The sequence below is a fragment of the Cinclus cinclus genome, chromosome 7 (genome assembly GCF_963662255.1).
Source record: "Cinclus cinclus chromosome 7, bCinCin1.1, whole genome shotgun sequence".
Lineage (NCBI taxonomy): Eukaryota > Metazoa > Chordata > Aves > Passeriformes > Cinclidae > Cinclus > Cinclus cinclus.
In genome coordinates, this window is record NC_085052.1 from 13,926,304 (window position 1) to 13,944,653 (window position 18,350).

Below are 18,350 nucleotides of genomic sequence, written 5' to 3' on the forward strand. Positions count from 1 at the left end.
GCAAACAGCTTCAGATGAGGCCCCTTGGCACGGCGGTGTAGCAGTCCCACGGTCGACTCCCCAAATCCCTGCCGGGCCAGCCTCAAGGCCGCTCAGACCCTCTGTTACCTCCGGCAGCTCCCCCTCGGCAGCCAGGTTTCCCCCCAGGGACCTACGGCCGCATCCCGAAGATATCCGGGCTCCGGCACTCTCCGTGCCAGACCCCCGGGACGCACAGCAGCATCCCTTCCTCGCAGCCCCTCTCCGGGGCCGGCCCCGGGGCATCCGGTACCGCCGTCCGCAGCACCGGGGCCGCGTTCTCCAGGGGCTCCGCGCCGGTGGCGGCAGGCGCCCATCCCCGGTGCCTCGGGGCGGGCCGCGGCGGACCGGGCGGCTGCGCACACGGGGCGGCCGGGCCCGCCTCCGCCTCCCGGCTCGGCAGCACCGCGGACAGCGCCCGGCCCCGCGCGGCTCCGCAGACGGGAGCCGGTCCGCTCCGGTCCGGTCGCCCCGGCACAGCCCGGCCCGGCGCCCCCCCGCGCCATGGCCACGGAGGTGGGTGCTCGGCGGCACGGCGGGGACAGCCCGGCGGCGGCACCCTCGGGCCGGGCTGCGGCGGAGCTCCCCCGCCCTGCGCTGCCCCGCCTGGGCGCGGCAGGGAGCGGGGTCCGGCTGCGGGGGCTGCGCTGGTGCGGGGGGGACAGCGTGGGGCTGGGGTCGGTGGGGAGGGGAGTGTGGGGCTGGGGGCTCCGTGGGCACAGAAAGGCCGGTGAGGTGCCTGAAGGGGCGTGGAGGTGCAGGATGGTGCAGGGTGCCTTTGGTGAAGGCTGGAGTGTGTCTGGCTTGGGCTGTGGGACTGGGGGTTCTTCTCCCAGATGCCGTGGGTGGGACGCGGGTGAGCGCCAGACGGTCTGTGGGGCACAGAGCAGGCAGTAGCCCTGTGTCACCCAGGGGAAGCACAGGGAGGGGCCTGATGCCTGCCCTTGGCACAACGGGGTGCCTCCATCCTCTTCTCCAGCTACCAGAGCTGCCCCACAGCCTGGAGCTCGGGGGTTGGCACGGGCTCTCACACCCCGTGGGGAGTCAGGGCTCAGCACCAGCTGCCGGGGCTGCTGGTCCTTTTCCTGAAGATGCCCCACTGCAGCCTGCCCACCCACTGTGCCGCTGTTGCAGCCCCACTGCCTAGTCCCAGCTCCTGCTCGGCTCACTCCCATCCTCCCGCCTGGGAGCTGTTGGGTTGGCTGTGATCTGGGGCACAGCTGGGGACAGGGCACTGTCCCCTTCCCGGGCCGTGGCCCACTGGCGACGAACACTCGGTCATGCAGGAACCACTGGGGGTGAGACCGCACACCAGCCCGGGATGAGAGCACACCCACTCACCCTCATTCTGAGCAGGGGGCTGTCAGAGCATCCTCCCCTTGCCACCACCCTCCCCTCGCCCCATGCCTGGCACCTCCAGTGCCAAGCTGTGCTCGTGGCATGACGCAGCCTGTGCTAGGGCTCCCTGCCCCGTGGTGTGTGAGCCTGCAGCCCCTGTCACTGGGGGAATGGCGCTGCTCCCCTAGCCTCCAGCCCTCCAGTAGGGATGCCCAGCACCCCTGGCTGCAGCCCCCTTGTCTCACCCTCTGCCCCCAGGTGCACAGCCTGCAGGAGCTGCGGCGCAGCGCGTCCCTGGCCACCAAGGTCTTTGTGCAGCGGGACTACAGTGATGGGACCACATGCCAGTTCCAGACAAAGTTTCCCCCTGAGCTGGAGAGCAGGGTAGGGAGTCTGAGAGGTTGTAAGGGGAGAGGGGGGAGGGGGGGGTGCCCTATGGCAGTGTGCTATGGGGGCTCAGATGGAAGAAGGGTCAAAGGGTGTGGGGACTTCTGGGATGTTTTATGGCCCTGGGCCAGCCAATGCTGCTGGGTGCATGAAATCACACCTGCCCTGGCTGGTGTGCAAGGGCTTTGGTGCTCCCTTTGGTGCCCCAGGGACTAGGAGGCTCTGGTGAAGGCTGCAGGCTCAGCAGGTCTTGGTATGGGTGGGAGGTGGGCAGGGGCCTGCAAGCTGAGGCATCCAATGGACAGGGAGGAGAGGGTTAAGTGCAATCCAAGTCCCCCCAGGAATGGGGACAAGGCGGTTCAGGGAGCCAGTCCCTGACCAGACTCCTCTTCACCTTGGTTTCTGTCCTAGATTGAGAGGCAACTTTTTGAGGAAACCGTGAAAACCCTAAATGGCTTCTACGCTGAGGCAGAGAAGATTGGGGGCAGTTCATACCTCGAGGGGTGCCTGGCCTGTGCCACTGCCTATTTCATCTTCCTCTGCATGGAGACACATTATGAGAAGGTGCTGAGGTGCAGGGGAGGGCTCAGGGATGAGCACAGCTGGAAGTGGGCACAGGGATGGCTCAAACGTGTCACAAGGAACATGGGACTGGAGGCCAGAGTAAACAGCAATGCTGGCTGGCCCTGAGTGTCCCTCCCTGTGCCGACAGGTCCTGAAGAAGATCTCCAAGTACATCCAGGACCAGAATGAGAAGATCTATGCACCACGGGGACTGCTGCTCACTGACCCCCTGGAGCGTGGCATGAGGGTTGTATCCTTTGGGCAGCGGGGTGCTTGGGGGATGGCAAGGGTGAAGGAAAACTGGGCATGGGTGCTGGGCAATCGAGCTGGCACATCTCACCCATGATCCTTAGCAGGGCCCAGATCGAGATCTCCATCTACGAGGACCGGTGCAGCAGCGGCAGCTCCAGCAGCGGCAGCTCCAGCAGCAGCAGCGGCGGTGGCGGGGCGGGGGGCCGGTGACTGGCAGAGAGTCCCTGCAGGGACTCGTACTGCCGGGACAGTGGCCTCTCTGAGCTCCGCAGGCTGCACTACCAGAGCACCCGCTTCTGAGCCCGGGGAGAGCAGGAGGGGGAGGCCGGGGCAACGCAGTGGGGCTGCCCACCCCCATCTTCTCTTTGTCCCCCGCAGTGGGTCTGCCCCTGCTCGGACCCACTGTGGGCAGGGACTGGTGCTGGGGTATCCCAGGTGCTTCCGACTGAGTCGAACTGTTGCCAGGGGGCTCCTACAGCCCTCCATGTGCTTGGTGCTGCTGCCCCAGCCGCAAGCGAAAGGAGGTTGCCCTGCTATGGGCAGTCCCAACTGGCAGTGTCCCTGTTGCCATGCACTGGGGAGCACTGGGACTGGCAATGCTCAGGCAGCTCTTAGCAGGGGACAAACACTTAACCCCACGCCCACAGACTCCGGCAGCTCTTGCTGCACCCACCCTTGGGGCATCCTGCTCTTAGTGCTGTGGTGAGGGTTGAGTTGCTGCTTGTCCACTGTTCAGGGGGCCTGGCAGAGCACTGGTGCCACTTCTTCTGCACAATGGGCCATGCATTCACCCCAGTTCTGCCCCATCTGCTGCACCATTGCTGCTCCCCTGGCCCCCTTCCCTGTCTAGCACTACATCCTCTCCAGCACCATCCTACACTGCCATGACACTGGGCACTTGCTTCTTCTCCCTGCATGACCTGCTGCCATCCCCAGCTAGACCCAGGTATTTCTCCAGCCCACTGTCCAGGGCAGGGAGGTGCAGTGCTGGGCATGGTGCTGCCCCTGTGCCATGTGCCCTGGATTCATTCATGGCCTACAACAGTTGAGGCTGAGCTGTGGCATGGGTGAGCAGGCTCCCTGCCCATCCTGGCAGAGTTTGCCTGTACCTAGCTGCCAGCAGCCCCCTGCCTACTCTGCCCCATGACCTGCCCTAATGCAGGGAGGGTGCCCAGTGGGGCAGCTCCATAAGGACCCTTCCTCTCACACTACTGAGTCCTCCCCTGCCCACCTGTCCTGCATGCATCTGCCACCAGCACCCCAATTCTCAGCCTGGCCTGTAAGAGGGGACCTTGAAAGGCACCTGAGCCTGGCAGCAAGGTGTGGAGGTTCATGGTCCAGGGTCAGATAGGGGGAAATAGGAGGGTCCCTGTGACATCCAGCACCCTAAGGAGAATTCCTATCTGGGTTCAGGGCTGAACCAAGCTGCCATTTCTCTCCCGGGGACCTGGAGGGAGGACGCTGCCCTGCAGGACTCCTTTTGGCTCAGTCACAATGTGTTTGTGGGGACCCCGGCCTCAACGTTCCTGTTGGAGCACTCCCCCTGCATGGAGACCTTCCTCAATAAACCCCACGCTTCTTCCCCCACTGTCTATCCTTCATCTTCTTGTATTGGAGAAGTGAGCGGGACAATGCTGTGGGGGCACAGAATCAGGCTGGGTATTTTTTCACACTGGATTGCACAGAGCCCCATGAAGGTGAGCATGGAGGGAGGGAGGGGATGGGGAGGAGGGTGGAATCTAGGGGAGTAGGGACAGACCTGTGTAGCAGTCATGTGGCCCTGGGAGAGGGACACACAAGGAAGACAGTGCAGGAAAGGGTTTATTCAGTTGGTACCAGGTACCACCGGCACAGTACTAGGGAGTAGCAGGGAACACCTGGCTGTGCCAGAGCGGGCTAATTGTTCTGGCAGCGTCCACCAGCACCCAGGGAGAAGCCATGGTGACAGTGGCAGTGGAAAGAGCCAGGGCTGTTATGGCAGATATGGTCGCAGGGCCCAGGCTGTGCCTGGCACTCATCTATGTCTGGGAAAGAAGGGGAAAAGGTCAGAGCTGTGCCAAGGGTACAGGGAGTGTCTGGCATGGGCAGAGCAAGGGATGGAAGGGGCATGGGGGGTGGGGGGGGGGCCGCAGCTCCAGGGCTGGGTGAACCTGGGACACAAAAGGCAGTGCCACCACCTCCTGCACAGCCACAGCCTGTCCATTCTGTCCCCCAGCACTATGGCTGTGAGTAGAAGAACTGGGCCCCCCAGTCACGTCTGCTGGCAGGGCAGCCTGGCAGCACCAGGTGGCTGGGCACTGCAGGTACTCACCCAGGCACCGGCTGGCAGCCGGATCAAGGGCATGGAAGCCTGGGTGGCAGAGGCAGGTGTGTGCCCCAGGGGTGTTGATGCAGAGCTGGCTGCAGTTATGCAAACCCTGAGCACATTCGTCGATGTCTGGTGGGAGTAAAGAGAGCAGTGTATGGTTTTAGCATGGAGGGGGGAAAAGCAGCACAGGTCTGTTGTTGAGGTGGAGGCAGGACTGCTTGCTGCACCCCAGCCCCTTTAGAGCTGCACATTTTGCTGCAGGCCCAGCACAGAGCTGGGCCAGGGGCACCATCACCCTCCAGCCAGCTCCGAGCCCTGGGGTGCGAAGAGCTGGGGGAGGTTGGGAGTGCTTCCCCTCCTAGGCTCCCTCCCCGTGCAGCTCCAGGGCAGGGTGGGCAGAAACACAAGCACAGCCCTGCCCCGCAGAGCTCAGCAGACCAGGTTAATAGGTGGGATATAGTTTATTAGGGGATCTCTGGGAGAGGGGCTGGAAGACTGTTGGGACTAAGCAGGGTCTAACTCCAAACAGTAGTATCAATATGTTAAAAACAGACCAGGAGGATCCTGCCCCTGCAGAGCTGGGAAGACCCTCCTCTGCCAGGGCTGGGGAGGTTGTTCCCATCACTGAGGAGGGGGCAGGCAAAGCACACACGTCGCAGGCCAAACCAGCAGGCACATAATACAGTATCGAGGCGACGGAGCAAGCAACCACGAGGGAGGTGCCAGCATGGCAGGAATAGCACTGGGGCAGTGGGTGTGTGAGGGAAGGGGCAGTGCCAGGCTGCCCCAGGGCTGCTTTCCCAGAGATAGTGCACAGGACAGTCAGGTCAGTGCCCATCCCACTGCAGGTCGGCCCAGCCGGCACTTCCAGGGTGGTTCAACATGGACAGAAAAAGAGAGGGGCAGAGGCCAGCCCATCCTTCCATCAAGGCTGGTGTGGCATGTTATGGGCAGGGGTTAAAGTGCATAGAGACAAAGGCAGAGTCCGAGGACTAGAGGGAAGAGGGCACTGTGGGGGAGCCCAGGCCAGCTCCCAGCAGAGGGATATCCCCCAAAAAAGGCCACTTGAGCTGCACAGAGAAGGAGAGGAGGAACAAGAGAGAAAAAGAGAAAGAAGGAGAGTCAGTAGCAGCTCAGTGGAAGGCACAGACAAACAGACACAGAAGCAGGGTGGAGGTGGCTGGACTGCCATCTGACAGGTTTCAGGCTGTAGCCTGGCCTTTGTCAGGATGCAACAGCATCCCAAGGTGGTGCTTTGGGGCTGATGCTAGCTGACATGGGGTCAGGGTGTTCCAGCTATCACTCACCCACACAAGCTGTGCCATCCTCATTTGGCTCAAAGCCCCGGCTGCAGCGTTTGTTGCTGCGACAGCGGTACCCGCCATAGGTGTTGATGCAGATGGGCTTGTCCCGGGGGCAGATGAAGGGGAACTCAGTGCACTCATTTGTGTCTGCAAGAGGGTCCGCAGTGTGAGATGTCTGGGCAGAGAGCTTGGGGCTGCCAGCACCTCCAGTTCCCCCAGTACACTGGATGGTCACCCCAGTGGTAGCCATGCATAAGCTGTACCTCTGCCCTGGAGGCTCACACACAGCCACCCTGCTGCATCTCTGCTGCCCCTCCATCACTCATTGGCTGCATCACAACGCCTGCCACATGCCAGCCATGCCTCCTGCCCCAGCACAGTGCTCTTGCTGCTCCCTGTGACACCATGGTGCCCCTCTGGAGCTGTACTGCTGTCCCATTCCCAGGTCATGTACCAGGCAGGCAGCTGTACCTGGCACTGAGCCATGTGGCAGGCAGCCACCTCCCAGTCTCAGAGTGTCCCCCGTGGGACTATGCTACAGCATCCTGGGTACAGGCACACCTGTGTTTCCAGCAGTCACTCACCTACACAGCGTCCATTCTCGTGCTGCGAGAATCCCTGCCCGCACTGCATTTGGGAAGAAGTAGAGACTGCTGGGATGGGGAGGAATCAGCCCTGGGCAGCCACTGAGCCAGCAGAGCCCAGCCCCCTTGTTCCTGTCCCCAAAGTCTCACAACCTACACCCACTCCTGGCCCTCACCTCCAGCGGGGCAGGCATGAGTGGCTCCTCCACATCCAGAGGGTAGGGGATCTCCAGGACAGAGTTGGTCTCACTGCTCGCCACAGCTCGTGACAGCACGCGGCCATCTGGCCAAGTCACCTCCAGGCTGCTGGCTTTGTCATGCCCTGCAGGCGGGCAGCCCATCAAAGGGAGGGTCTCCAGGGTGGGCAGGGGCTGAAAGGAGGCCAGCGGGGTGGTAGGGATGGCAGGGGCAAAGTCTTCCCTTGCTCCCTGAGCCCAGCTCCAGGTGCTCATACTGACAGCCCATGCACATGGATGTACTCTGAGGGGTGTACATGGGGACAACGGGATGACCTTGCAGTGGGCACGGACACCCCTGCAGGCTTGGCTGCTGGACATGCTGCACCAGGGGAGAGTTAAAGGGAAGGGAAAACCCTACTGCCTGGCAAAGCAGCAGGCAGGGGATGGGAAAGGGGACAGCTGCCCCTTGCAGCACAGCTGCAGTGGCTGGGTACTGCACCCACAGCCTTGTACAGACCCCACCACCTAGGGTGACAAGCATGGATAATTACTGTGCTGCAGGACACTGGGGCAACGAACACGTCCCCTGCCCTGGGGAGTGCCAGGGAAGGCTGGGGTGGAAGCAGCCCCTCAATCCCCTAGCTCACCCAGTCCGAAGTGTGCCACAGGCTCCATCTCGCAGAGATAGCCGGAGCCACCGTCGATGATGCGCAGGTGGGCCCCACTGCGCCGGGTGAACAGCACAACCTTGGCCCCTCGTGCAAAGGCCCCAAAGCGGGTACGGGGGATGACACGCAGCCAGTTGTTCCTGGTGCCCTGCAAGGGAGGAGGGAGCAGAGAGACTGAGCTTGAACTGACAGAAGGGATGGGCACAACACGAGAAATCCCTGCTTGACTCACCTGGGTGCCCTTGAAGATGGAGATTGGCTGTGCCATAGACTCGCCATGGGATAGGATGAGGTCCAGCATCCCATCACCATCAAAATCTGTCACTGCACCTCCTGTAAGGACAGAATCACATAATGCCTGAGGCCTGGCCCCATATCTCCCACCACTAGACCTTGCTGCTGCGGTGGCCTTCCACTGGCAGCACTCCTGGTCAGGCAGGGACAAAAGGGAAGATGGGGTGACTCTAATGCAGGAGTGTGGTTGGCATTCTGTAATCAGGTGCATTGGCAAACTGGGCAGTGGAGGGGGCAGGCAGTGCCTGGAGGGCTGTGGGTCACAGGGAACTGCCTGCCCTCCTCCCAAATGCAGAGGCTGGCTTTCAGCAGTGGACACCCAGTAACGGGCCCTTCAAGAATGCCTCTGGGGTTCTGGAGATGGCACCACTGGATGAGTATGGGTGGAGGGAGAAAGCAGGGGGCCATTCCTGTGTGATGGGAGCCCCAGCTTGCTGCTGGAGGGCAGGCAGAAAACTCAGCCAGGCGTGTGGCATCCTCAGGCATAGAAGGTGCCAAGTAGTGCTGTGCCAGAGTGGGGTGGACCCACCCGTGCCCCGTCCCTCGGGCTCCAGTGCATCCCCTGGATTCAGCTCTTCCACAATGGGGTCTGAGTGTTCTCTGCGGATGAGCCTGCCAAGGACACACACAGAGGGTATTAATACCAGCTCCTGCAGTCCTCAGAACCTTCCTGGGCATGTCTGTCCCCTCCTGCAGAATCATGGTAGGAGTAACAACCCTGGTGGCTATAGTGTGTGGATGGGTGATTGTCCCCTTCCTGTTGGCATGTCCCCACTCCATGCAGGGGCAAGTGGAGTTTCATGAAAGCTTCTGTGTTTGAACTCCAGAGTAGCAACACCATCTGTTGCATCCCTCTGGAACCTGGAGATGTCTCCAAAGAGCAAAACCCTTGCCTTCTACCCACCCACAGCTGCAAGCATTGGGCGGACAACCAGTTCTCACCACCCTACACACCAGGCAAGGAGGTGCTACAGAACAGCAATGAGGAATTGACCCCTGCAATTAACAGGAGCCATGAACAAGCTTCCACATGTCTGCTAATCAGCGGTGCTGGGGACCCCAGGGATTGCTGCAGGCATGATCGCAGCAACTGGTAATGATGCCAGGAAGGGCTCAGTCACGATGGCTTTTATGAGCTGAGCCTGAGCCGTGGCACTGCCGGAGGGGAGCCCTGTGAGCCTGGCTGTGCAGTGAGGGCTGCTCGGCTCCCAGAGCAGGGTGCGGGCTCCCGGCCCCACCGGGCTCCTACCGGAAGAGGCGATTGGCGGAGGAGCCGCGGTAAGCGATGTTGTTGAAGAAAACCTCCAGCTCCTGGTCATTGTCGAAGTCGGCTGCGATGACGGTGCGGACGGGGGACGGCATGGAGAACTTGGGGGTGGCGATGTCCTGCATGGGCATAGCCTGACAATAGGCACAGGAAGCAGGACACCTGGGTCCTGCTTTGACGCCTCGGGTCCCATCCTCGCTGCCAAGTGGGGCTCAAAGACAATTCAGAGTGAAGCCAGTCCCCGTGGCGGAGGTGGCTCAGTGGCAGAGCCATCAGTGCGGGCGGCTCCCAGCCCTCACCCGGAATCGCACACGCCCAGGAGCTCCGCTCTGCAGGTAGAGGCGGTGCGGCCCGTTCCAGTTGCCATAGACGATGTCCACTCGGCCGTCCCGGTTGAAGTCAGCCAGCGCCACACCGCGTCCGTGCTGGTAGGGGTCATCCAGCCCTAGGGAACCGCAAGGGCACAGGAGGAGACGGGAACCCCTCCTTGCCTCCAGTACACCTCCTGGGATGTGCTCCATCTCTCCCAGACAGGTCCTCCGCGCCCAGGGTTACATCCCTGCGCTGACGGATGCCCCGATGCATCCCAGCCACTGCACAGTGGTCACTGGGTCTCCGGGTCCCCAGAGCTCCGTGTTCGTCCCCGTCCCTCCACTCCGCACTCATCCAGTGCGGGCAGGGACAGGCAGAGCCACCCCTGCCCTGAGGTCCCCAGCGTCTGTGTTCCCCCCAGCTTCCCCTACTCACCCACAGCAGCTGCCACGTCCCTGTACGTCCCGTCCCCCCGGTTGTGGAAGAGGAAATTTGGGCTGTTCTCATTACCGCAGAATATGTCAGAGGCACTGTCACTCAGGATGGGGCCCACGGCCACCCCACGTCCCCCTGGGGACAGTAGCCCGGGGTGAGGGGACAGCTGCCCCACGCGAGTTTGTGATCCCCGTGCTCCCTCAGCGTTGCCCACACCGTTCCCCCAAGCAACCTCCCCCCAATCCCCCCCCTCCGTGTCCCATTCTTGCCCACCTCCACTCCCTCTCATCAGAAGTTAATTGCGCCTGGCAGCCGCTTGTGTCACTCCCAACCCTAATCACTGCCATCGCTATGGTGACAACACTCCTAATTAGGGACAATTTACCGCTGGGGCACGCAGCGGTCCCCACGGTGGTGGGGCAGCATGGGGTTCAGGTGAGTTTGTAGCCCCCGACGCCTACGTTCCCAAACGCCGCTGCCCGCCCTGTGAGCTCTGGAGGGATTAGCCCCGGTGATGGTGGGCACAGGGGTCCTACCAGGTGCGCATCCCACAATCCTGGTCCCTTCCAAGGGCCGTGGGGCTGCCACTAGATGGGGCAGTCAGGCAGCCCAACGCGTGGCACGGACCTCCGGCTGCACTGCCCTGCCACGGCGGGGTCTCGCGTTCGCCATGCCCTGCAGCGCCCCGTCCCCACCGCAGGGCCACAGCAGCCGGGTGTACCTGTGTACTTGCTGACGCCAGCCTGGGCGGCCACATCCACCAGCACCACGACACCACGGGCAGGGTCACTGGCAGCCACATCCATCTCAATCAGGGCATGGGGGCCCACGTTGCCGCTGGCATAGTTGGCGATGTAGATGGAATACCTGCCGGAGCCCTGCAGCCAGCAGCACCGCCTCAGCACCCACCCACCCACAACTCATCTCCACGGGGACCACAGGATGTCTGTTGTGAATGCCCTTACTGCTCCGTGGGAGCAGGCACTGCTAGTGTGCTGAGCAAGAGCTCCGCCAAGCCCACGGCAAAAAGCATCCCAGGAGTAGGGATGTGTCCCCTTGCCTCCCGAAGCTCTCTGGTCACAGTGCACGTTATCCCCCCTCCCAGCATCCCCAGTGTGCCAGATCCTCCCCATTTCCACCACCCCCTTTGTCCCGTGCAGTTCCTGCACCCTGATTTAGTGATAATCATTTGGAAACAAACCGCTGGAGGAGGAGGACGAAGAAAGAGCAGGTGACAAGAACATAAATCACCTCGACAGGCACGTTTATCAGCTGGTGGCAACCGTGTGGACAGGCATCCACAGCCTCTACAGCTGGGAGCATTGCTAGCCCTGACAGTCAATGGGCAGCTGGGGGGCACCCTTGGCCCAAGCAGGGGATGGGATGGACAAGGAGACCAGGCTCCCAGGACTCCACTGGAGGGGCACTGGGAGTGGGAAGGGGGCAGAGATTCCCCTGTCTGCAGAACCCTGCCTGCTCACCATCCGGTCCACACAGGCAACAGAACGGCCGGCAAAGCGGCTGGCCACGTCCCGGTTCACCTCGTCGCTCAGGATGTCCTCCCAGCGCCCATTGCGGAGCTTGAAGAGCTTGTCTGTGTAGGTGGCCATGCCTGGGGAAGGGAGCACAGGTCAGTGGGCTCCAGCATCCCACCTCATCCTGAGGAGGGTGCTTCGCAGCAAGAGCAGTTGTGGAAAAGGTATCCTTTTCCCAGAGTATACCAAATAACTGCTGTCTCTGCAGCCTCCTACAGAGCCATAGGGATGGGCTGCTGTTGCTGCAAGAACCCCATGACCCTTAAGGGCCACTGGGAGACACACAGAAGAATCAACTCATTAAGCTAAAATATGTCCCAATGGGGTACAGCCCTGTAGATCATCCTCAAGAAGGTAAAAAAAAAAAAAAAAAATCGATTCAGTGGCAGGCACAGTCAGCGAGCTACACCACTTGTGACAGCACCAATGGCAGAGCCTGATTTAGGGACAGGTGTGCCAGCATCCACTGCCAGCCTGGGTAATTAGGAGCACTGGGAAGACAGATCTGCTGCCTGGAGGTCAGAGACACTGGGCAGAGCTGGGCTGGAGCACCAAGCCAGGAAACTCTGGGGATTCCCAGTGCCAGCCTGGAGGATAGTCTTGTTCCCACAACAGGCATGCCAGGAGCAGGGACAGCACTAGAAGGGCAGGATTAGAGCTTGGCTTGGTGCAGCAGGCAGAGGAAAGCCATGAGACTAAAAAGCACAACTGCTGCAGGGCACGACTGGGGTTTACAGTGCAGGGTCCTTGTGGCAGGACAGCCGAGGGGGTGGAAGGGAACCTTCTGTCCCACCTGGGGTACCACAGAAAGGGCGATGGGCAGCTGGAAGTGCTGACTCGGTGGCTGGCTGGGCTCAGTGTCCCACCCGTGCTGCCATCAATCAATGGAGCCACTCAACTGAGAAATTAACTCCAGCCCGCACACATCCCTCACACGCCGAAGGTCGTGGGCAGCCATGCTGGGGGCTCTCCCTGTGCCTGGGGCTCGGAGACCAGCAAGGCTCACCAGAGAAGGCATTGTTGGTGTTGAGGAAGTAGATCTCCTCGCGGCCATCTCCATCGATGTCACAGGCTGTCACACCGATGGCGTTGCCCTGCCGGTCCCGCAGTGCATAGTACGGGGAGCCCCGCTCATCCTCTGCCACGTTCACCAGCCGCCCCTGTGCCTTGTCATACTTGAGCACTAGGTTGGGACCATTGTACCTGTGAGTGTAAGGAGGGATGTTGGCTTCCCAAGGCTGGGATGAAAGCCCCTGTCTCATCCCTAGGGGGACACTGGGTGTGATACTGGGTTTCCCTCATGATGGGCACTGCAGAGACCTGCATGGTCCATGGAGGCCAAGGATCCTGTCAGGCATCCCCTGTCTGGCAACACTGGGGAAGCAGTGGGGGCCAGGCAGATAGCAGCACAGGATGGGGTGCAGGTCCCTGCTTGCAGAGCTTTGCCAGGGCAAGGAAACCAGCACGCAAGGCAAATCCTCTCAGCACGGTACGTCCCACTGGATTCTTGCCCGCTCCTGCCCAACGCACCAGTAAACAAGTTATACAACGGGCACCACGACTGCTTACAAAACCCTAGCTGACTTCTTGACTCAGCACAGCAGGGAGTGGTGGCCCAGACCCCTCCAGGGCTCCCACTGCTGCCCATGTTTTCCTGCCTCGGTGATGTTCAGAGCAGCAGCAGGGCCAGACTGATTGCCTGTCACCATAGTGCCTCCGTCCAGCTGGATGGGATATGTGAGGGTAAAGAACAATCTCCAGGTGAGCACACCTGTGTGTATACAAGCCTTTTTAGTGAGCGGGGATGATGGTGTGTACTCAGATACCCTGCAGTAGTAGTTCACAGCAGTGCCAGCAGACACACACAGAGCCTACACCACAGTCCCTCCTCTTCCTGACCAGGGCTGGACCTGCTAGCAGCAGCTGTTCAGTGTCCAGCCCCACTTGGGCACTGGCATCACAGCACACAGCTCCCGCCAGCCTTTCCAGCTGTCATTCCAATAAAGGACTATAAAAAGCCTCCAGCCAATTAACTGAATCTCTGGAGAGAGCTGAGTCCTGTCAGCGGTGCTGAGATGGCTTGGGGACACGCTGGCTGTGCACTGCAGGGTGGACCCTGGCTGCTGGGCAGCTGCCACCACCCCACAGAGAAGGGACCGATGGGGGCCCTCACATGATCCTACACAGGCACTCAGCTGGCATCAACACCCTGTGTGGGCACACACATACATTCACTGGTGGGTGCATGCAGACCCCAAACCATCTCTTTGTGCACAACTCCCCCAGTCAGCTGCAAGACCACAGAAGAGGGAGGAATTTCTGTCCCTGCAGGGCCATGCTGTCACTGAGGCATTAGGTGCAACACTCACCCTGCCACCACAATCTCAAAGTCACCGTCGGCATCCAGGTCGGTGACAGCCACGCCATAGTTGAGCTGTGTGGGATTGCTGTCGTAGTCAGGCGGGAGAAGGCGGTGGGTGACGGCTGCAAACATGGGCTCGCTGCGCTGGGAGCCCTCACTGAGCCAGGCCACGGACAGCAGGCACAACACTAGCATCCTGGACACCTGGGAGAGACCTACAGCCCATCAGCTCCAGGAGGAGACTCTGCTCCATGATGCCCGAGCTGCCCCACTGTCCTTGCATGAGAGATGCTCTCTCTTTTCACCCCTTGCCACAGCAGCCCAGCCTGCACCATACCACCTGTCCCTTAACCCTTGGGCACTGTCATTCCAGTAGCCCCATCATGGGTTGGCCTGGGGGCTGTTCACCCCTGGGACAAGATCATACTCCGGTGAGCTGGGGCTGGGCAACAGCCCAGCCTTAGGAGCCCATCCTATTAGAGGGACTGGAGAGGCAGCAGGAGGGCTGTGGGGTACTGACAAAACCGGGCTCAGGCCCAGCTTACTCTGCCCTAAGATGCCACTGGCATCCAAAGTCCTCGTAAGTCAAAATGTTGATAACTGCTCCATGGGCAGGGTCAGAGGAAGAAGACTTCCACTGCCCTGAAGAGTTTGTCTTCTGTCCCATTGGTCTTCCAGAGCTGGGAAAGTTCACAGGAAGAACCCAGGGATAGTTTATCAGGTTACTCCCACATGCTTCAGTTTGCCCATACTGCTGGAACTGCTCCTCCCAGGGTTTCTGCAGGGTGAGCTACTTCCAGCCTGGCCAAGGAAGGCTTCTGCACAGGGATGCAGCCGTGAGAAAATGCTAGGAGGAACAGGAGACTGGGAGAAGAGGCTCATTTAACCTGGACTGCAGAGAACAGCGTCTGCCAGCACTGCTGGCAAGGCTGCAGAGATTTTGGAGATGGCTCTGACCTGGCTGTAGCACAGGTGAAGAGCAAGATGGCACTCAGGAGGGCAACCCCTCATCCCAGGCCAGGCAGTCTCCTTCAGAGGGGAAGAGCCCAGAAATAAGCTGTGTCTCCCCAGGCTACGGGCATGATACCACATGCCTGCACTCCAGCTGGGAGAAAAAGCAGCCTGGACCACTCTTGCAAACTTGAGGGGTGGTTGGGGCAGCTTCCCTGCAAGGGGACAGTGCTTCGTGTGACTGTGCCACCTCCCTGGGCAGGAATGCCCTCCCTGACCAGGAACAGTCCCCCTGTACAGGAGTGAAGGACCCCACTGCCAGCTCCATGCTGTTGGACTCCAACACAAGGCAAAGAAGCTGTGGCAGCTGCGTGGTACCATATATGCCCAGCTTGGAGAGGAGAAGGTGCCCAAGATTTAGACCCTGGCAGACCCATCTGGATGTGGAGAGCAGCCTGCTGCTGCCTATCCCTGGGGATGGGAATGGTCCCACTGCTCTCTGGGGGCCAGGATTCCCCTGCCATAACTAAATAGCTTCCAGGCCCACATGACTAGGCAGGAAGGGGCTGTAGTCCAAGGGGCTTCAGAGGAAATCTTAACCCTACTGCACATACCACCCAGATCCCTGTATTCCATTGCACCAGTCTGCTCCCCTTTCCTCTCCAACCCCACTACCCTGGGCACAACTTCAAGGGTAAATGTGTCTGTGTCTCCAGCTGTACCATATGCTGTTCCTATTCTCTTCCTGTACCCATTATCCTGCCATACTGTCTGGAGCAGCTCTTGAGGGGCAGGAGCTTAAATCTTTCCCTGGTGCAGGGGTCCCATTCAAGACATATGTGATTGGGATAGGTTTCATTGGGTTGTTCAGGGATGGGAAAGTCCCTGGGTGTCACTCTGCAATGCCAGATAGTGAAAGAGAGGGAGTCTTCGCCACAGCCCCACTCCAAGCTTACTGAAATGAGCATGGGGGAGAGCCACTGATATTGTGGACATGCAGGTGCAGGGCTGCCACATAAGTCCCTGGCCCTGCAGAGCAGTGCTGCCTCACCTACAACCACAGCCAGACGATGGGTGGCTCCCCCCAGACCATTGGCCAGGCTCCCTGTCTATCCCCACTCCCCAGAGCCTGGGCTCTTACTCAGGTGCCCCCCCACCCCCCCACCCCTCATCCAGCTGCAGCTGAAATCCCTCCAAGTTGGATGGAGCTTTTCCAGTAGGAAACAATGTTCCTGATTGGAGACAAAAGGCTTTTCCCAGTGGATCCGGTGCTTGGTGCCATGGGGAAGGGATATCCAGGCTAGAGCCAGGCCATTTTGAGAAGGGGAAATGAGGGAGACTCAGGCTCTGCATGCCAGATGCAGAAGGGCCTCATCATTCCCAGCATGCTTTTGCTAGAACTACAGTCCCAGCATGAAGCTTCAGCTGAGGATTGAGGCCATGGGGCTGCCTATATGCAGGGCAGACCTCAGTCTATCTTGTTCCAGCAGAGTCACATCCAAGCTTGTGTTGTGGCATCTGGTGGCAAGGTCACCCCAGGGTGCTGCTTCCTCAGTATCACTAGCAACACAAAGTCAAGGTGCCAAGCAGGGGCAGAGGCACTGGGAGGATGCCACAGGCACCCATGCAGGGTGCAGCCAGGCAGCCCAAGGAGAGGGTGCTGGCCCCATGGCAGAGATGCAGTGTGTAGGATTCACCTGAGCCCATGCATTGCTACGACTGACAGTGCCCAGTGGGGAGAGTGGGATGGGACTGGAAAGGGAGCCATGGGACAGGCAGGTAATTGTGCCCCATACCTCTCACCACAAGTGGGGAGATGCTGTCCCCAAATCTCCTCATTGTACACACATGGACATCCCCAGCCCCTAGTCTACATCATGGGAAAGGTGGGTGTTAGGTCCCTGTGTAGCCACCCCATGCCACATGTCACCGTGACATTGCTGCCCTCCAAATCACACACGCCAGTGATGTCATACTCCACCACTGCAGCAACATGCCGTTTTGGGCCGTGGCCATCTCCAGCACCTCTACCACATTTCTTGACATCATGCAGCAAGGGCCTCACTGCACCCCCAGTGCACCCCAGAGTGGTGACAACATAGTGACATCACAGCACCTCACACCACCATGCTGCACATGCCCCAGTAACATCATAGTCTCATTCTTAGCATTGCCAGGCTGCCACAGCTGTACCTGCCAGGGCAGAGGACAGGCAAGAGATGTCCCCCAGACCCAGCAGACCCCTCTTCCACAGCAGCTCGGCTGCCCAGAGTACCAGCAGCGCACCTCCACAGCTCCTCAATCCCAAGCAGCCCAGACCCTGCAGTGCCTCTGCTCCAGCCAAAACCCATGAACCTGGGTCCTGCTGCGACGTCTGCTTGCTGCTGCGAGCCTGTCCCTCCTATGCAGGACTCCTCAGCGCTGAACCTGGCAGGCTGGGGCTCAGCCAGCAGTAGCTAATGCAGTGTGGCTATGAACAGTCACCTTAGTCTCTGAGCTCACCCCAAAGGGACACCAGGTCCTTGGGGAGCTCAGGCCCACCAGCACACAGCCAGCACTTTCCCACGCAGGCAGGCACATGGCCGGACCCCTCTGCCCACTTCCCCCCGCTCCTCCACAGGCTCAGCCACGACCAAGCACAAGTGCTGCTACAAAGAGGTGCTGTCCCTCTCTGCTCACAGTCCTGATGGCCCTGCCACGGCTACTCAGTCCCAGCACACACCGCTCATCACTGTACAGCCTCGTGAGCACGGTCCTCCCCAGCCCAACATCATTCCATCCCCATCCCATCCTTATTCCCGCCCCTTCCCTGCTCACTACCCCACATCCCCTCCACGCCATGGGGACAGGCTACGTGCCCGCGGTCCCGCTTCGCCCTCCACCAACTTCTCCCCGAACCGGTGACCGTGCCGGAGTTGAGAGTCGCCCCTCCCCTCCTCGGAGTTCCCGGGAAACTTCGCGGAGCAGCAAAACCACACCGCTACTCACGGGCCAGGGGGGCCGCCCGACGCCCCCACGGCGGCGGGAGCGCATCCCGCACCGCCGCCTTCGCCGCCCGCCGCGCCTCCCGCCTCCGGCTGCGCCGCTCCCGGCTCCCGACGGGGCCGCTCCGGCCGCGCTGCTCCTTAAGAACGGGCGGCGGCGGCGGCGGCGAGCGGGGCGGGGGCGCCGCTGCCAATGGGGAGCGCGGGGTGGGGTCGCCTGCCGCCAGGTCCGGCCCCGCGCTGCTGCGGGGGGCACCGGGGAGCATCGCCCCGGGCACCGAGCACCGGGAAGAGGGGGGCGTCCGGGTCCCGGGATACCGGAGCCACGGCCGGGAAAACTGCATGGCCACGGCGGGCAGTGTGTCACTGCGGAGGTGCTGGGTGGGGAGCAGTCGGGGCACGGCTGGGCACAGCTCCCCAACTCCTGCAAGGGCAGCTGGCTTGATGAACCGAGCAGAGTCAGGGGTCAGACCCGGCCTGGGGGCGGCGGGGATCGGGCACAGGAGGAGGAAAGAGAACGGAGCTGGTGCAACACTATTTTCTTGGAAGGGCAAGGGAGAACAGTTTTAAACTAAAAGAGGGGAGATCTAGATTAGATGTTAGAAGGA

The 18,350-nt window shown here is 60.9% G+C and overlaps 2 protein-coding genes across 2 annotated transcripts; one reads left to right on the forward strand and one right to left on the reverse strand.

The window, feature by feature from the left end:
- Positions 1-522: 522 nt before the first annotated feature.
- GOLGA7B (golgin A7 family member B) lies at positions 523-2,769 on the forward strand. Its single transcript, XM_062496425.1, has 5 exons — positions 523-534; positions 1,615-1,740; positions 2,155-2,307; positions 2,456-2,557; positions 2,671-2,769. The coding sequence occupies exons 1-5, from the start codon at positions 523-525 to the stop codon at positions 2,767-2,769; spliced, it is 492 nt and encodes a 163-aa protein (XP_062352409.1).
- Positions 2,770-5,824: 3,055 nt separating this feature from the next.
- On the reverse strand, positions 5,825-17,791 carry CRTAC1 (cartilage acidic protein 1). The gene is made up of 15 exons (XM_062496424.1): positions 17,747-17,791; positions 13,815-14,011; positions 12,452-12,648; positions 11,392-11,522; positions 10,632-10,788; positions 9,911-10,045; positions 9,463-9,608; positions 9,146-9,282; positions 8,426-8,508; positions 7,835-7,935; positions 7,582-7,750; positions 6,932-7,077; positions 6,756-6,798; positions 6,175-6,318; positions 5,825-5,937 (listed from the first exon to the last, which is right to left on the reverse strand). Exons 1-15 carry the CDS (start codon positions 17,789-17,791, stop codon positions 5,825-5,827), a joined length of 1,944 nt encoding a protein of 647 aa, XP_062352408.1.
- Positions 17,792-18,350: the final 559 nt, after the last annotated feature.